This window comes from Physcomitrium patens, chromosome 9 (genome assembly GCF_059467195.1).
Source record: "Physcomitrium patens ecotype Gransden chromosome 9, ASM5946719v1, whole genome shotgun sequence".
In the NCBI taxonomy this organism is placed as follows: Eukaryota; Viridiplantae; Streptophyta; class Bryopsida; order Funariales; family Funariaceae; genus Physcomitrium; species Physcomitrium patens.
Window position 1 is genome coordinate 2,855,757 of NC_143418.1, and position 16,915 is coordinate 2,872,671.

Consider the following 16,915-nt stretch of genomic DNA (forward strand, 5'->3'; position numbering starts at 1 on the left):
TTAACTTAAAGTTAATGGAAGTCATTTCTTTAATAAATACCACAATCTCTCAATTTGGTCTATTGTCATTTTATTTGTTAATATAGTATTAATAAGATTATAATTATAATTATATATATGTAGAGAGAGAGACATAACTAAATTACTTAGATATTCATTTATTGTTTCTAATTTTGATTTATTTTACCTCTACATGCATCCAATTTTTTAATTTGTACAATTATTTATTGAATTTTCATCTAAACTGCAGCTATCAAGGTAGAAACAACATAGTGACCATTTAAAACTTGGTATAAAATAAATAACTTCCTTAATCAATCAAGACTGCATAATCAATATATATTTTATTAGTTGTTAAGATCATTAAGTACAAGTAATATAATTAAGATAGAATTGAAAATAGATATTCAGACAAAGATTATAAGTCTAGAGAAGTGCATTGCAATACAAGCATAGATAAAGTTAGTTGGTTATAATGACAACATTAAAAAAGACTTGAAAGTAATTGTAGAAAAATTATCTCTTTGATTACCTTAGATTTTGCTAGGTATATATGTACTCCATGTTAGCTATAAATAATATTGTTTGAGTTATTGATGTAGTTATTTTTAATATAGATAAACACTTATTTATCAATTTATAACCTTATTTTTATTATTTTCACTACTTTTCATAGTATCATTGTTTTAAATAAATGTTTTATTTGGCAAAGATATTTTTATTCAATATTCTTTTCTTAAAAATTCTAATATACCATGATAAAGTGTATATATATATATATATATATATATATACACACACATATATAGCAAATGCAAATCAAACAACAAATTATGATGGTATGTTTGAATCTTTATGGATCGTGTTTAAACTATGAGGAGAATTTTTATTTTTTTATGTAGATAAATTGTTTAATTCTTTGCAAAGCTTCTATGGAAGATGGTAAGTATATTACTTGAAGACATTTGTAGGGAACAAACCAAGAAGATGTTATCTAATAAATCTTTCAAGAAAACCAATGGAAGTCATTAAAAAAATATTAATATATACATCAAAAACATATTTGGTTTTAGTAAAGAATGTTTCCTACAAAGTACTAATTTTATAGTTAATATAAGACTAAAAATAGCCAAATGTGACTCTATGTACATATAATAATATTATTTTCTAATTATGTTTCATCTATTTATTTATTTTTTCATTATTTACTCTTTAATTTTCTTTATTTTTCTATTCTAACTAGTTATATCCCTTAGTATATTATATGTTGGCACTATGTTGTTAGTTCCCTATTTATCTAAGTATTGATTTGATAACACATTTTTTTTCTCATTTACTACTTCTTAATGTACACACAATTGTAGCAATATAGTAGAGATATTGTTTTCTACCAGAAGACTAATAATTGAGCTACAATTAAATTATTTGTCCAACTCTTTATAGGAGAAACAACCCACACTCCCCTTCCCACTTTCACCCACATTAATGAAAAATTCTTTGGTTGTGAAGCAAGTAAACTTGAATATTAATCCATTGTAAATTCATTATCTGAGATAATATCGTTACTTTCTACAATGGGCAAGCTTCATTAAGGCAAAGCAAGAAATGATAAAAGATGAAACATTTTAGAATTAATCATTCATCATATCATGTAATAAAAAACTTTCTTTACACTCAGATAAAACGTCTTCACAGATAATTCAAAATTTATAATTGTCCTTCAGAGGAAGAAAATAACCAAACATTGGTCTTTGTTATCATCCTCCGTAAATTCAAAAATTCAAAAAATAAGAATTAAAAAGAAAAAGAAAAAGAAAAAAGGCATGTATTCTAAGGATACCCTAAACCCTAAACCCAAAAACGTCCATGAGCAAATCCCAACCGAACTACAAAAAAAAAACACACAAATATATATTTTTTAAAAAAGTGAAAATTACACAAAAATCACAGAAACCTCGGAAAGTTCGCCGAAACAGACACAAGCGACGAAAACTGTCAGAAGACGAACGAACGAACGAAACCACATCGACGTTCGTTCGATCGATCGTTCGTTCGTTGCCCGAGAAAGGACACAGAAAAAAGGATCACAAGCGGATGACAAAAAGAAAAAGATCGACATATGAATGAAAAGGATGAATGTAGTGCTCTGTCCGAGGCTTATCCAAGGGAAGGGAGTGAGGGAGCCCCCCTCACGATGTGATGAGAGCTTCCTCGCTCCTCCTCAATCCTCCTCTATAGCTCGCGAGCTGCCGTTGCTGCGGGAGCAAATTTGTGGCGATTTCGGGAGGGATTTGTGTGTGTTGTGTTGGTAGCAATGGCAGCCATGGCAGCGAGCCAAGCGCTGGGGCTCTCCACCCACTTTGCCTCGCTCTCAGTGCAGGAGCCGCGGAAGAAATTGGCGTCTATCTCATCTTCGACTTGCGGGAGCGTGCTGCGTTGCAATGCGTTGAAGGCCGGCGTGCCCATGCCGCGTAGGTCTGTGGTGGCGTTGCCCGTCGTCAGAGCTTCCACTTCCGAGGCCGCTGCCGCTGTGGTCGAGAGCCCCGAGATGGAAGAGAGGCGTGCCCTGGAGGCCTGGGTGAAGCAGCAATTGCCGGGCGGATTCGCCGCCGCGCGATTGAATGGTACCGGGAGGAGAAAGACCGCCGTTGCGCGAGTTGTGCTTGTTGAGGGCTCAGGGAAGATTGTTATCAATAACCGCACTGCTCAGGTTTGAACTCTTCCCGTCTTTCCTTGATATCTCTTTCTGCTTCACTTGGGCTTGGGGTTTGGTGATAGACTTGCTGGCATTGTAATGTGGGTTGAATTTCCGAAATCAGGTCAAAACTCTGTGGTAGTGTTGCATAACCAGTGGGTTCATTTTTCACACCATGGTAGTCTCTGTTGGTTTTTCCATGGCAGATAGTGAGGCTTTTCTGATGCTAATATATGTGGTATTTAAAAACTAGTTAGGCTCTGAATGTTTGACTCAGCTTCCTCTTGGAAGGTTAGAACTGGACATGGGTTATCGTCTTTTGGTGTAATCATTCCGCATTGGGTTTAGAGATTGAAGCATCCATGGAATGCATTGTATGTTCCACAGGACTACCTACAAGGCAACCCATTGTGGCTTCAGTCTGTGAAGTACCCGCTAGCCAGTCTAGGGTATGAGACCAAGTACGACATCATAGTGAGGGTTGAAGGTGGGGGCTTATCAGCTCAAGCTCAGGCCATCTTGCTGGGAGTAGCGAGAGCTTTGATTGTGGCCAACCAGGCCAACAGAGATCCGTTGAAAAAACAGGGTTTGTTGACGAGAGACTCGCGTGTTGTAGAGAGGAAGAAATACGGTCTCAGGAAGGCTCGTAAGGCACCACAGTACTCCAAGCGTTAAATCTTTCTGGAGTATGGCCCCGTTTGTTTGCTATTTTAGAACAAGATTGGGTTGTTTTTTTGCCCCTTTTGTAATAGTTTAAAATTTTATTCCAAGATGTAATTGATGGTCATCTATCAGCTCTTTCTCTTTAATGACTTCGATGTCATGACACACAAGTCACTAGTGCTATTATGCAAAGATGTGAAAGTCTTCCCACTCTCTGTCTTATCTGCATGCAATTCACTTTTCGTTCATTTTTTTTACATGTACCTGGTGCTAGTATTGCGTGATTTGTGTAAATAATGAGAAAGTCGGTGGTGAATGTAGGTCGCAGCAGCCCATGTGCTTGGTCTGCCGCTGATTCCCTTGACTAGAAATCAGGATTGAACCAAACGTTATTGAATAATTGTTGGACCGAATAGAACCGTGCTGGACATTCTTCTCGTGATCATGAACAGCGAGTGTCAAATGGACCCCTTTTCCTTGGACTTACTGGCCGAAGCCTTGAGTTTCTTCAGTCTTTCTCTGTACTGAAACCCAATTTGTATTTCATGAAGATCATTCTGTGCCGAATAATCAGCATGTATACACAAGTGCATTGGGTCGAATCAGTCTGCACAACGATTGATGGTTTGCCCTGTGAAAATACAATGTCGATGCTGAGATTTGGTACCTGAAGTGTGAGCAAAAAAAAAATAATAATAAAATAAAATAAAATAAAATAAAAACAAAAAAAACATATCGCCTGACCTTTGATCATTTGAAATGTTTTGAGTATTCTTGTGGAACGTAAGGACCTTCTGAACCCTCTCAGTTTTGGCTGTTAAGAATCAACCTCTAGGTTGGAGATTAGGGAGAATAAAAATGGGAAATCGATATTCATCCAAATGAAGAAAGACTTGGCAGATCTAAATAGATATATATATATATATATATAGATATGTGAGTGTGTATATATGTAAATATTTTTGATAGACCATGCCCAACTCATTGCTTGAGCAGTTCAAATTGAGAAGGTGCAGAATGAAAAGGACCTAAAGTCTAAATAATCTCATTGTGTGAGTGTGCACCAACATTAGGGTTTGAAGAAGTTGGAAATTAGAAGAAATATTCATATTATATGCTAGGTGAAAATTTCCAATTTTTTTTTTTTTATGATGCAATTGAAAGTAGTTGTAAAAATAATATTATTATGGAAAATTGTTAAAGTAATGGTTATGTAACTTACTATCTTTTGCCTCTCTAATAGATGCAATTATCTTATAATGTTTCTTGTCTTCACTTGAACACAAACAAATGCAACTTGATAATATATTGGTGGAATAATGATATTTGAATCCCTAGTAATGAATACATTATTTCAACATCAAAATTTTGTTTCTTCAATAAATTTCTTAAATTTCTTAAATTTGAAATTAATTGGTGCTTGTGATTATAAATATAAGAAGAAGAAAACAATAACAACAAGTATCTTTTAAAACTATTGATTTATGATCATTTCTTTTTGTTTTAAAAACAATGCAAATATTACATTTAAAAAAAAAATAATCTTAATTTTTTTTTGCCACTTGTGTTTAATAATAAATGTTTGTATTTTTTTTTATTAGGATATATAAGATACCAAAATTGTTGGCATCTAAGTCTCTTTAAAATCAAATATTGATATATATATATATATATATATATATAGAATATAAAATAGTGAATATATAACTATTCAAATAGTGAATATATAACTATTCAAATAGAGAATATATATATATATATATATATTCATTATTATACTATGATGAGTTTTCTTTTATAATAGAAAATAAATGTTGGCTAGGTTCACTAATATCAAAAAAAGGTTTTTACAAATTAGCTCTTTCATCATTAGAACCTTCCAAAAAAATACACCTTATATTATAATAATGAATAGTTATCTTTATTATTATGTGTAGAGAATCCATAAAAATTAAGAGTTTAGATTCTTTTTGTATGTTTAAAGGTAGATGTTTAAGTCTGATTTTATTTCTGCAATTTACAAAACTTTTAGATGGCATAACACATAATGAAAAAAATAATAATGTTGTTTAAGATGTACCTTTCAAAAGTTAGAATCATAATTTTCAGTTAAAGCTGTTGTAAAATGTTTTTTTCATATACACCACCAAATAATCAAATGTATTAAAAGAAATAAAAAAAATTAATCTTATACAAGTTAGAATTGTATTTTAAGTTAGATGTATATATTAATTTAAAAAAATTAGCTTATTATATACATATTTTTAAAATATCAAGTATAATTTAAACGCACTTTTATTCCAATTACTTGATAACTCTATTCTTTATTTTTTGGGATCACATCCTATTATTGTAGAATAATCTAATTAATCTACTTCTTAGATCAATGACTTCTTTGCTCTTCACATGGATGTACCTCTTTCTTTGGCAAAGTTTCTCCCATAACTTCCTATATAAATTAATTATGCATTTCAATAAATATTGATTGAAAATTAATTTGTTATGATTGTATACTTAATTCATAGATTTTAGAATATTTGAGGATTTATTTCTAGTATTTGGTAGAATTAAATTCTCTTCTATTGATAAAATCACTTTCTCTTTGAATATATATATATATAAATAATATTGATTCACTTGGGGTTTTCTATCTTAGAATCTTTCTTGTTTCATGTCACCAAATAATGGCCTAAATCCTTACATTGGATTTTCACTTAATCTAAAAAAGAATCTCTATGATTTAAAAAATATATATTTTTAACATTCAAGAACAATCTTCATGGAAACATTTTTATTTTATTTTGTTTTGTTTTTATGATTACAAAATAAAAAAAGTAAATTCTATTTACTTTTTGTAAAAACCATCCCATGGTATTTAAATCAATTGTTCTATTCATTCAATTGTAGACATAAACAATAAAAGCACCATCAATAGATCTCCCAAAAAACCAACATAATCCAACATGAAATAAAAAACACCAATCAAATAAACAAGTTACATTCTCAATGAACAAAAGATTTGATCTTACTATAAAATTAATTCCACCTACTAATAATTTAAAATCAAAAGCAAGAAATGATATCAATCAAAACTAATATCACCTTTCTAACCTTACCCTATCACTTAAATTAACACAATCGTCCATTTTTTTTTTCGAAATTCTATCTTGTCGTTCAAACATGCCATATTTTCAAATAGTTGCTACACTGACTAACTATCACTAACACCCAATTTCTCAAATAATAATCCTTCCTACCGATTATAACTTTTTCTAATCTCACTCTCCTATGTTTGAGTTGGGTTCATCAACAAAACCCAAACCCACTTAAACCCACAAAACAAAATAGAGAAATAGAGAGAGTGAGGTTATGTGTGGGCGTTGTTCCCTAAAGGCTCCGCCTCCTTCCTAAACACACACCCAAGCAGAGTTGTTGTTTTTAAGTGAATTGTTTGTTGATTGTTGATGAGAGAGTTGAAATCCCTTTCTTCCTCTTCCATGTTTGGTTGTGTCTTGTAGAGCTTTTGAGAGAGAGGCCATGGTGATACAATAGAACAGAACAGAATAGAATAGAACTGCCATTGCTTTGGAATTGGAATTGTAGCTGGGTTTTGGTAGGACGGAGGAGGAGGAGGATTCGCTTGGTGCTGCTGCGGGGATGATGGCTCAACCAAGTACCCTTGAATCGCTCATCGAATCCTTTGTTACCACAGAAAAGTCCCCTGCTGAACAGGTGACACAATCAATCCGCTGCTGACACTACAGAAAACAAAGAAAAAAAGAAAAAAAAAGAAAGGAAAAGAAAAAAACATGTTTTTGGTTGTGGTTCATTTGTGGGATTTGTCTCAAGGTGTGAAGAATTTTACGTTTTGTTGCATCCGAATCGGACAAGTTGTTGCTGAGTACCAAACTGTGATGCTCAGGTGGTAGTGAGTGTCACTTGTGCTGATTTTCTTCATGTGAAGTGCTGCCTCGGGGGGCGGGTGTTTGTTATCAGGAATTTTTTGACCTAAGGTTTGAATTTGGGCTGATTTTGTGTTTGCGGCGTCTTTGCATTGGATCGCCAAGTGTAGGAAGCGGAGAGCAATTTTCTGGTGCAATTCTAAGGGAATTGCTGTAGTAGTATTGGAATGTGTATGTGAGGGTTTCTGGTGCCCCTGAGTAGTCCGATCCAATCAATGACGCTTTCTTCCACATTCATTGAGGGCTCGGGTTTTGGAGAGTGGAGAGGGTTTTAGTTGCTGTGGAGCTAACGTGTGTGATTTCGCAGGCTAGGGCCCAGGCTTCTAGTGCAAAAGCAATCTCTAAGAGGATTTTACATGGAGAACTTACAATACAGAGCTTGGTGCGTCTGTCTGACTCTCTCTCTCTCTCTCTCTCTCTCTCTCTACCTATATATATATATATATATATATATATAGTTATGTTCTTTTTGTCAACACCTCCACAAGTTTCTTGAACCCTTGAATCTAGGGGTTTAGGTTCCTATTTTCTCATCTCATGACGATCAGGATTTAGAGGTTTTATGCTGGGTTTTCCTGTAGAACACAAAAGCTCGTGCATTGTACGTGCATTACAGTTCACTTTAGGTGCCGAGCATCATATGACATCTACCAGCTTGCAATGGATTGGACCTTTGTGCCCTTGTAAGTGGAGATTTCCATCTCTTTTACCTAGGAACTCCTAGATTTCTGCAAGTGTAAGTCGCTATTCATTTGGAAGCAAATGTAGCCTGAAGGAGTATTTATTCAATTGTAGGTTCTCACACTTGGAGCATATTTGACTACAACTGACAACATAGTCAGACATCGAGGTATGCACCTATCGCTTTGTTCTTTATTTGTGAAATGATTTCAGAGGAGGATTCTTAGCAAGAGCAAAAACGAAGTTTTTGTATTGCGTTAGACTGTTTTTTTAGCTTGTAGATGACATCGCCCACAGTTAAATGACAACTTATTCGACCACCTTTGTCTTGGATGACGGTTACAAGCTCTACACTCGACCAATCTCTACCTTTTCAAGGTGTTTTACTAAGTCGTATGTCGAATATGTTAGCGGTATTAGATACCAAGAAGACTCTTTGTTCTTTTTTTTTTTGCTTTTATACTTGGGACAATGAAGGGCTTGAGAACTAGTTGCCTTGGTTTGATTGCAGGTACTTTGCTTCTTTCAGACATTCTTGCTGATCTATCAGGAAAGCGACTTGAGGACACAGCCATAAAAAGTCTAACCAACTTCTACAGTGCAAGACTTGTAAGCGCTGATCCCTTCTGCTAGGCATGCTTTTGCTTTAGGAAGTTCATTATTTTGGTGGGTTTGTCATGATTCTGCTACTTCTTCCGCACTAGTAAGCGCTAATTCTTCTTTCACAAATCTGTTCTTACTACTCGTGGAATTAGCACATCTTATCATTCACCATTTCTGCTCAGGGTGACTGGCATTGTTTGCAAGGTGCGGTCCTTGGTTCTCTTAGTCTGCTGAGAAGGAGATCAAATGCGGGAACCGTGGAGGTAGAGGATGCAAGGGAGGTGGCTAAATCTGCTCTAACGAATCTTCACGTGCAGGCTCTAGCTCGAAAGGACCGCATGGTAAATCTTAGCTTCTGCAATGTTGCTGCAAATGAAGCCTCTTAATGAGCTTTTTCAGTCATTTCAAAGTCAACTCTGATACCGATGTAGGCTTTGTGAATACTAGGAGTTTCTGAATTCTTTTTATTGGTTTTCCTAGAATATGTTACGTATCTTTTGTTCATCATGTCGTTTTGCTTATAATCTAGACATTAGGTGTTGAGCTAGTTATCAGGAGATACAGACATTTCTTCAAATTCTTAACTTAATGGCTGCATATTCAAATTTTAATTGGACTGACTATTTTCTGTCTGAATTTAGCTCTGTTTGGAGCTATTTGAATGTCTATTGGAGAAGCATGCAGGTGCAGTTACCCCACTGGTACGGTTTGCTATTTTAACTAGTATGACCTCTCCTTTCTGAATTTACCTTTAATTTTTTAAGATCTTTGGGTTCAATTAAGTCCTCTGGATTTGGCAACAGCTTTCACTTTGAGTTTTGGACGCCTATATGCAACTTCATACGCTTTATTATACCTGGGATACAGAAAGACGATCTCGTGTTTGGTGTTGTTGCGGCTGTTGAAGAAGAGAAAGACCCGAGATGTTTATTATTAGCTTTCCGGATCACACGACTGCTGGCTAAACTTTACCCAGATCCCGAGGGGCCAGTCGCTTCTTGTGCAGAAGAGCTTTTTGATGTTGTCAGCCGATACTTTCCCATTTCTTTCAATCCCGTAAGCATCTTTATAAGTTAACTTTACTTTAATACTCACGCGTTCACGTCCTGTAGTGAGCACACCAAGCAGATCTATAGTTGAGTCGGTCGATTACCAAAGATTTTACTGGCAGTTGCAATGTTGATCAGACTAAGACATCTTTTAATTGATAGCTTGTGATCATGTTTTTGTTTTGTTTTTGTTTTGTTTGTTTGTTATTGTTGTTGTTGGTGCCACTGACTCTGCCATCCTATGATGCATCTTCGATTACAGCGACCAGATTCTCCGGATGACATCACAAGAGAGGATCTGGCAAATTCGCTCAAGGTACATATTTTCTATGTTTTCGTGTTTAGTCGTATAGAAGTCTTAGTAATAAGACTCATGATCTGCCCTTTACTATGGCACTCGATTCCCGAAGTAGATAAAAAGCTAATCGTTCCTGTGCCGCATATTCACACGAACTTTTTGTCAATGTTGGACATTTAATGTTGTGTTTTTATTCGTATTTCTGTCCTAATGCGTCTTATAGTAAGCTATTATTTGCACTTCGTTTCAATTTCATAACACAATTAAAATTTCAGTTTTTGATGGCTCCTTATTTAAAGTTTCTCAAAGATAAATCTTACTTCACATTGTGAACTGACAGTCTAAGTCAATTTCAATGGCGGAAAACAGAGGCATATCTGCTATTTTGAATTTGTTGGTTCAAATCATGTTCTTTGACTTTACGGCTTCTAAGAGGTAATGTTTGCGTGATTGATGAGTAGGCGACCTTTGCTTGTACGCCAATTTTCGCTCCATATTGCATCCCCCTGCTCCTAGAAAAGCTTTCGTCTAGCCTCCGAAGGGCAAAGGTAGGTGCACGCTGATCCTCGTATAAGCATGTAGACATGCATTGGGTTTCTGTATAATTGGTCCTGTCTGTTTTTAATTGGCTGTTTTATTATCTCAGTGAATGGTTTTCTATTCATTTATCTGGCTTTCTTCCTTTTTGTAGCTGGACGCTCTTAATTACCTTGGTCACTGTGGACTCGCATACGGAGCCAAAGCTTTGAAAGAATATACTGTTGCTGTTTGGGATGCTTTGAAAGCAGAACTTCTTCCGCCATCGATGCCATCAGAAGAACCTCAAGATGTGGAGATTGTTAAAGAAGCTTTAAGTTGCTTAAGAAGTTGGGTGTTGGCTTCCCAAATTGAAAATGATTCCTCCCTTCTTTCCATGAGAGATTCTGGAATTATGAAGGCAGGAGATTTCTTGCAGTTGATTCTACAAGACGGGCTTGTGGAGGACCTCGTTACATGTTTGAAGAATGACACTGTGAGTCGAGGACACACACAGTCTCTCATGAAGGATCGTGCTATACAGCAAGCTGAAGGAGCTGGTCACATTCTTGCAGAATCAGCTCAAGCTTCCCCATCTTCATGTTTTGTAGTCTGCAGGCAAGTGCTTAATCGTCTCATGACTGCTACTGGATTGTCCATAGTGTCCAATGCGACTCCTGAAATAGTTGCTGCTGCTGCATCAGAAGCACAAGCGGGTACAAATCCAAATCTGGATAATTTCAAGAGTGTTATTGGATTGGGAGTCGTGCTTCAAATAGTCATTGCTGCTAGAAACTTGGCGGAAAAGTGTTTTCAGGAGCGTGGTCAGTCATTAGCAATGACTCCAAAAGAGTGGCTGGACCCACTACAAGAGCAAGCTGAAAATCTCTTAACTGCATTTCATAAAGCCATTACCGACGAACTATCAAGAGACTCAGCAGTGCTTGGAGGTAGAATTTTGTCAGTAGCTGTTTTCTTGTATCTCCGAGACCTGCTGAAAGCTATTTGCTGATGTTTGTCAGTTCTGACTATCTATCTACTCTTACTTGACAAGTGCAGAAATTCCTCTAACGAATGATCACAATGTACATGTTGGCAAAAATGCTGGTTGTATTAAGACCTAAAACCAAATGCATTGAATTTGTGCAGTTTCGGGATTGCAAGCTCTGGCGTCGTTCCCTGCGTCTCTTTCTCCAGTGTCTAGTGACCAGTTGAGAAGGATCCTGTTGATCTTCAAAGATCTTTTGATTGGCGACATCAATCAAGAATTGTTGGATATTGTTCTTATAGCTTTAGAGAATATCAATAACGTGGAGGAGCGGTCAGGAGCAGTGGATGAAGGGAATGTTGGAGTATTGACGGTTGTTGTTCCAGACTTGTTGGGAGCAGTTCGAGAAGCCAAGTCAGGTACTGAAGTGGGAAAACCACTCAGGGTACTTGCAAAAATCTGTGGGTCAAGATCAGGCGCTCGTCCATTGGTGATTAAGAACCTCACTGAAAGTATCCATCTCGGCATCTCGCGGGCTAATGTAAGGATCTTGATTACTATGTTATGTTGGAGTTGAAATGCTGATGTTTTAACTTTGATTGGTGTAGGTGACTTCATAATGATCATTATTTTGTGGTTCATTGAATTAGGTGAGGGAAGATGTAGACGACGTTTCCACCAAGCTGGTGGGTGTCTTGCGATGCATTTCAGAAGATATACTTCCTTGGTGAGTCGTTTCTGCTATTTATTCTAGTACTTCGTGTCACTTGGAACAACATATTTTCTAAACATTTGTTGCACTTACTATGTTTCAAGAAGTTGTTGGACAGTGCAGGCGTTACTGTACCTGTCTCTCGTGCTGTAGGTGTAACATATGAATCCCTACAAGTTAGGCTTAGGATGGGTTATGGATGACTTGAGGGCCTCGAAATCATGCAGTCTAATCCTTGAAACTTTATTGGTCAGGTGCGATGATTTAAGCGCAAATCAGTCTGTTATGACGGAACTAACCACGGAGATTTGGGCAGTCGTATCTACCCAAGCCTTTAGGTGTAATCAAAGTGTAAGGCAATTGACCTCTTTTCATGGTATTGGTACAGAGTCACAAGTATTTTTGACATCATTTAGAAGTGTCCACTAGTCTGAGCTAATAGATGTAACTTTTTAGGGAACACATGCTGCTGGTGTAGTGAGTTTTTCCGTTTTAGTACAGTTTGTTTACTTTTTATATTGTGATGTTCGTGCGCAGGTCCTAGAATGGAGTTCGAAAGTTATGCGTGTAGCAGTTGTGAAGTTTGATGCTTCAGCACAAAGTAGAATTCTTCAACATGGAGCACAGCTTTTATTTGACACGACTCGACATCATGAAGAGGAAATGGATTGGACCATTGCTCTAGTTGCTTCAGTAATCGTTTCAGTAAGGGCTACTGCAGTAGTTCCTAACAAGCAGTCACTTTTAACTATGATGATGCGTGCTGCCCAATCTGACAAGGCTTTCCTTATCACTGAGACAGCTGCTCAGGCCGTAGCATCGATGTTAAACAAGTGGGCTGTATCTACAGATGAGGTCCGACATCTATACTTAACGGCTTCTCTTTCATCAAGTAAATGAATCCAGTAGGATACTCACCTTGAGATTTGCAATAGTATTGTACTTGTGAATCCACCTCAAGTGACTAATGCCTCTTGTTCTAAATCTTTTGGACTTTGTCCTGATCTTAGGATGGTGGTTTTACCCTGGAGAAAGCTGTCCATATGGTATTGGATGAGGACTTTTTATCTCAGATTGTACCCAAGTCCAGACTGGAGAGTTCGGCAGAAATTGATAAAGGGAAAGATTTTCCTTGTAAATCTGTCCGCCAAAAGGTTTCAGGAGTCCGTGCAGCTGCATGGATTGGAAAAGGTTTAGCCATGAGAGGTCATAGTGGAGTTTCTGTTGTGGCTTCTGTGCTACTGAAGCTATTGTTGTCAGGAACCTCCGAGGTTTGTCACTGCAGCACAATTCCTCACAAATTTGATTCCATCATACCATCAAAACCAATAACAAAACTTTGTCATCAAATTTTTCAAAGTTATATATGGGTTATAGAGCCACCTGATAGAATCCATATATGGGTCGAGTCTTTGCTTATGCCAAACATTTACTCACGCACATGACGGTATGTGGCAGGAAGGAGAAGAATCCAGCTTAGCGACGGCTGCAGCTGAGGGTCTTGGGATTATCTTAAAAGAATCAGATGTTTGCTTAAATAAAACACATCATGCTGTCGTTCGGCCATTGTTCAAGCAGCGTTTCTTTAGCAGCATGTTATTACCGCTTTTAGAGGCTGTGCGTTCATCGAGTGAAACCCAAACAAAGTAATACATTTGGCTTAAGAAATATTGTGTTGCATGACGTTGGCCGTTTCTTAGCATATTCTTATACTTTTATTCAAGGGATACTTGGAAAATGTATGGATGTTTCGTTGCGTATTTTTGCACTACCACGATCCTTAAGCAGTCGTATCAGAACGTTCAATTTTGCAATTTTCTCTAATATGATTAGCTGCTGTGGATGCAGGTTGTGGCTGTATAGAGGGATAGGGCACCTAATATCTGGCACTCCTCATGTTGCATTGCTGGCTGACGGAGCAAAGGTTAGTGTACATACAGGAAGAGTTGAATGGAAGTGCAGTCTGCGTCGAGTTTTATGTCCATTGGATTGTGTTTCAGCATTTATTCCAAACAGGGGCGGTTTGTAAATCTCTTCCTTGAATGTATAAAGTATTATTCTGTTCAGTGAATTACAATTGTTATTTGGTAGTGCAGGTTTTTCCTGTTATTTTGGGAACTCTTTCATTCTTGTGCTCAGATCGAAGCGACTCGGATATCTTACTTTCTACTTTGCTGGCACTCTCTTCATTTCTTGTAGACGAAAATCAAGGTGGGATTTTGACTTGCGAGTGTTTTCCCGGTATACTTTTATTTCATTTCTGATAGCTGGCTTTAGCAGTAGTTTAGCATAAGGTCAAATCCTCATAGGTTTATTTGTTCAACTATGACATCTGACTTATGACATGCTGTCCAACTATTATTTATTCAGGGAGACCAGTAGTGGGGGAGCATGTATCCAGCATTGTGAAGCGATTGCTAATCTTGATTCAGTACCAGCACTCGGTTGTAAGTTCTTAAAGACTTAATGCATATGCCTAGTATCCATTGTCTTCATTTGTTTCCTTTGTTAGTTATGTTCATCAGACTTAGTTAAATGCATGATGTGTACTTGGGCCCTATAATGAAATTAGAAATCATCACGTTGGTGTGAGATTGTCCTCTCGTTTCGCATAATCCATGTGTGAATTTGTTGCGCAGATTGTTCGAGAAACAGCTCTTCAATGCTTGGGAGCTGTAGTTGGTCTGCCTTATAATCGAGTGTACCCCTTGCGGAGAGAGGTTAGTAGAAAATTATTCTCCAGATGTTCCACGTAGAGTAATCACAATGAAATATGCCTATTTTCATGTTTCTTCTCTCATATGTACTCCACCTAAACAGTTTTCGGGAAGGGATATGCAATCTGTTTCATCGGGACGGATAGACAACGTAGCTCACTATATTGTAATCGACCAATGAGCAATGTTCATTTTTCATGTTCTTATTTTTATTTATAAAATTTGTAGGTACTCAAAGCGTTGTCAGCTGCTTTGGATGATAAAAAGCGAGTTGTTCGCAAGGAAGCTGTGCGATGCCGCCAAGCCTGGTGCGCATCTTGTCCCTACTACTAAAAACTGCGAAGTAATTGCATCCATTTAGTTTGTTCTAATCCTTATTTTGAAGATCTAAAATCTATATGAGGTTCCCAAGTATTACATTGTTTCCAGACAGAAGAGCTTCGCGGAATTTATTGAAGCAACTAACATTACATTGTATGAAAGGGTTGCAGTCAAGGGGTTATGCTGACTGGCTGTTGTGTTCCTAATTCGCAGGACTATGATTTCGACCAAGAAAACATAGACCAAGTCTGGGTTTCACCTGTCAAGAGCTTCCAGCAGCTTGGACGTCTGCAAGACAATTTCTGCGTTTTGAAAAAAGTTGTTCTTAACTGTAAGAGAGGATATGTTCTTTCAGGACTTACTGGATGAACTAACTTCCTCAGACTCACTGTACAGAATACAGCAGCAACTCTATATGCAACGACTTCCTCTCGCTAGTTTGTAAGCTGGTAGGAGCACTTTGAGCTCTCTTATGGATGTAACGACCCAGAGCTTGACAGGTTGATGTACATTAACGAAGCCTTGAAGTTTCAGGAGCTGAATGAAACTCATTGCTCTTTTACAAAACCGTCCCAGAATGACGAGTTTCACCAGGCATGCAGAAAAAACCAGAGTTGTGGTTCATCAATACCAGAAAAAACCCATTTTTTTAGTTGCCAAGGTATAATCGTTGCATTTTGAGAGCATTTGTGACCATCAATTTCAATTTATGGTCCTTGCATCATCCTTCACCACACAAACCCAATATTCTTAAGGTAACGATATTTGATGTTTTTTCTTGATCGGTAGTTAGCAATAGTGGGCATGTGAAAGGAAGGTGAATGAAGGAGTTGCTGATGTTTTTTATGACCTTTGAGTTTGATTCCCTTCAAGTATGACATATATATGCCTTTATCATCTTTTACTTTATTCATAAGAAAACTTCTTTTCATAATTGGAAGAAGATAACTTTAGAATGTAGATTTAAATAGAGCCCATGACTTTTTAAATCTATTTTTGATGCTTTAAATTTCTATATATTTTTAAATAATGCACTATCTTTTTTTTGTTGTTTATCTAGCAAGTTGTATTCTTTATGGTATCAATGGAGTTTTTTTTTTTTTTTTTTTTTTTTTTTTTTTTCTTCTTCTTCTATTAGACAATCTATTATATTACAATTATTAACAAATAGATTAGTAGAAATATTACAATTATTATTATTATTATTATTATTATTATTATTATTTTCTTCTCCTATTAGACAATCCAAAAACTATTTTCTACTAATCTATTTGTTAATAATTGTAATATTTCTCAATAAAATTATATTTTCATTTAATATTTTTTAAATAAAACAACCTTTATATATATATGTAATAGCTATTTGATAAAATACTTAAGAATCATGCCAAAATTATTAAAAACATATAATTCCACCATCTAACAAAATATATTGTCCTTTCTTATTGTATATTGTTCTATTTGTGTTAAAGTATTTTTTACATATATATAAGATGTATTGTTGTAAAATTTTTAATATGCATTGGTATCATTGTACTCTAGTAGTTATATAATAATTATATTATATGAGATTTATTTTAATCTAATCTAATATTTAAATTAAAAATAAGACTACACAAAAGTTTGTGAAGTTTTGAAAGCAAAATTTTGAAACTTAAATACTTCATGCATATACTTTATATTTATGGATGATAAAGAAATTTATCCTTA

The 16,915-nt window shown here is 36.0% G+C and overlaps 2 protein-coding genes across 3 annotated transcripts; both read left to right on the forward strand.

The window, feature by feature from the left end:
• The first annotated feature begins 2,236 nt into the window (after positions 1–2,236).
• LOC112286209 (small ribosomal subunit protein uS9c) lies at positions 2,237–3,504 on the forward strand. The gene is made up of 2 exons (XM_024527879.3): positions 2,237–2,710; positions 3,083–3,504. Exons 1-2 carry the CDS (start codon positions 2,315–2,317, stop codon positions 3,368–3,370), a joined length of 684 nt encoding a protein of 227 aa, XP_024383647.2. The 5' UTR covers positions 2,237–2,314; the 3' UTR covers positions 3,371–3,504.
• Positions 3,505–6,794: 3,290 nt separating this feature from the next.
• Positions 6,795–15,872, forward strand: LOC112287063 (MMS19 nucleotide excision repair protein homolog). 2 transcript variants are annotated; one of them, XM_024529693.3, is made up of 22 exons: positions 6,795–7,090; positions 7,628–7,702; positions 8,116–8,170; positions 8,513–8,610; positions 8,787–8,945; positions 9,246–9,305; positions 9,472–9,660; positions 9,916–9,969; positions 10,413–10,499; positions 10,643–11,417; positions 11,617–11,996; positions 12,106–12,182; positions 12,422–12,518; positions 12,705–13,022; positions 13,178–13,438; positions 13,626–13,813; positions 14,016–14,091; positions 14,264–14,378; positions 14,538–14,614; positions 14,807–14,887; positions 15,113–15,192; positions 15,419–15,872. In XM_024529693.3, the coding sequence occupies exons 1-22, from the start codon at positions 7,016–7,018 to the stop codon at positions 15,444–15,446; spliced, it is 3,405 nt and encodes a 1,134-aa protein (XP_024385461.1). In that variant the 5' UTR covers positions 6,795–7,015; the 3' UTR covers positions 15,447–15,872. The 2 variants fall into 2 exon arrangements, with proteins under 2 accessions (XP_024385461.1, XP_090109052.1); XM_090252926.1 differs by lacking the exon at positions 6,795–7,090 and adding an exon at positions 7,902–8,003.
• The last annotated feature ends 1,043 nt before the right edge of the window (positions 15,873–16,915 follow it).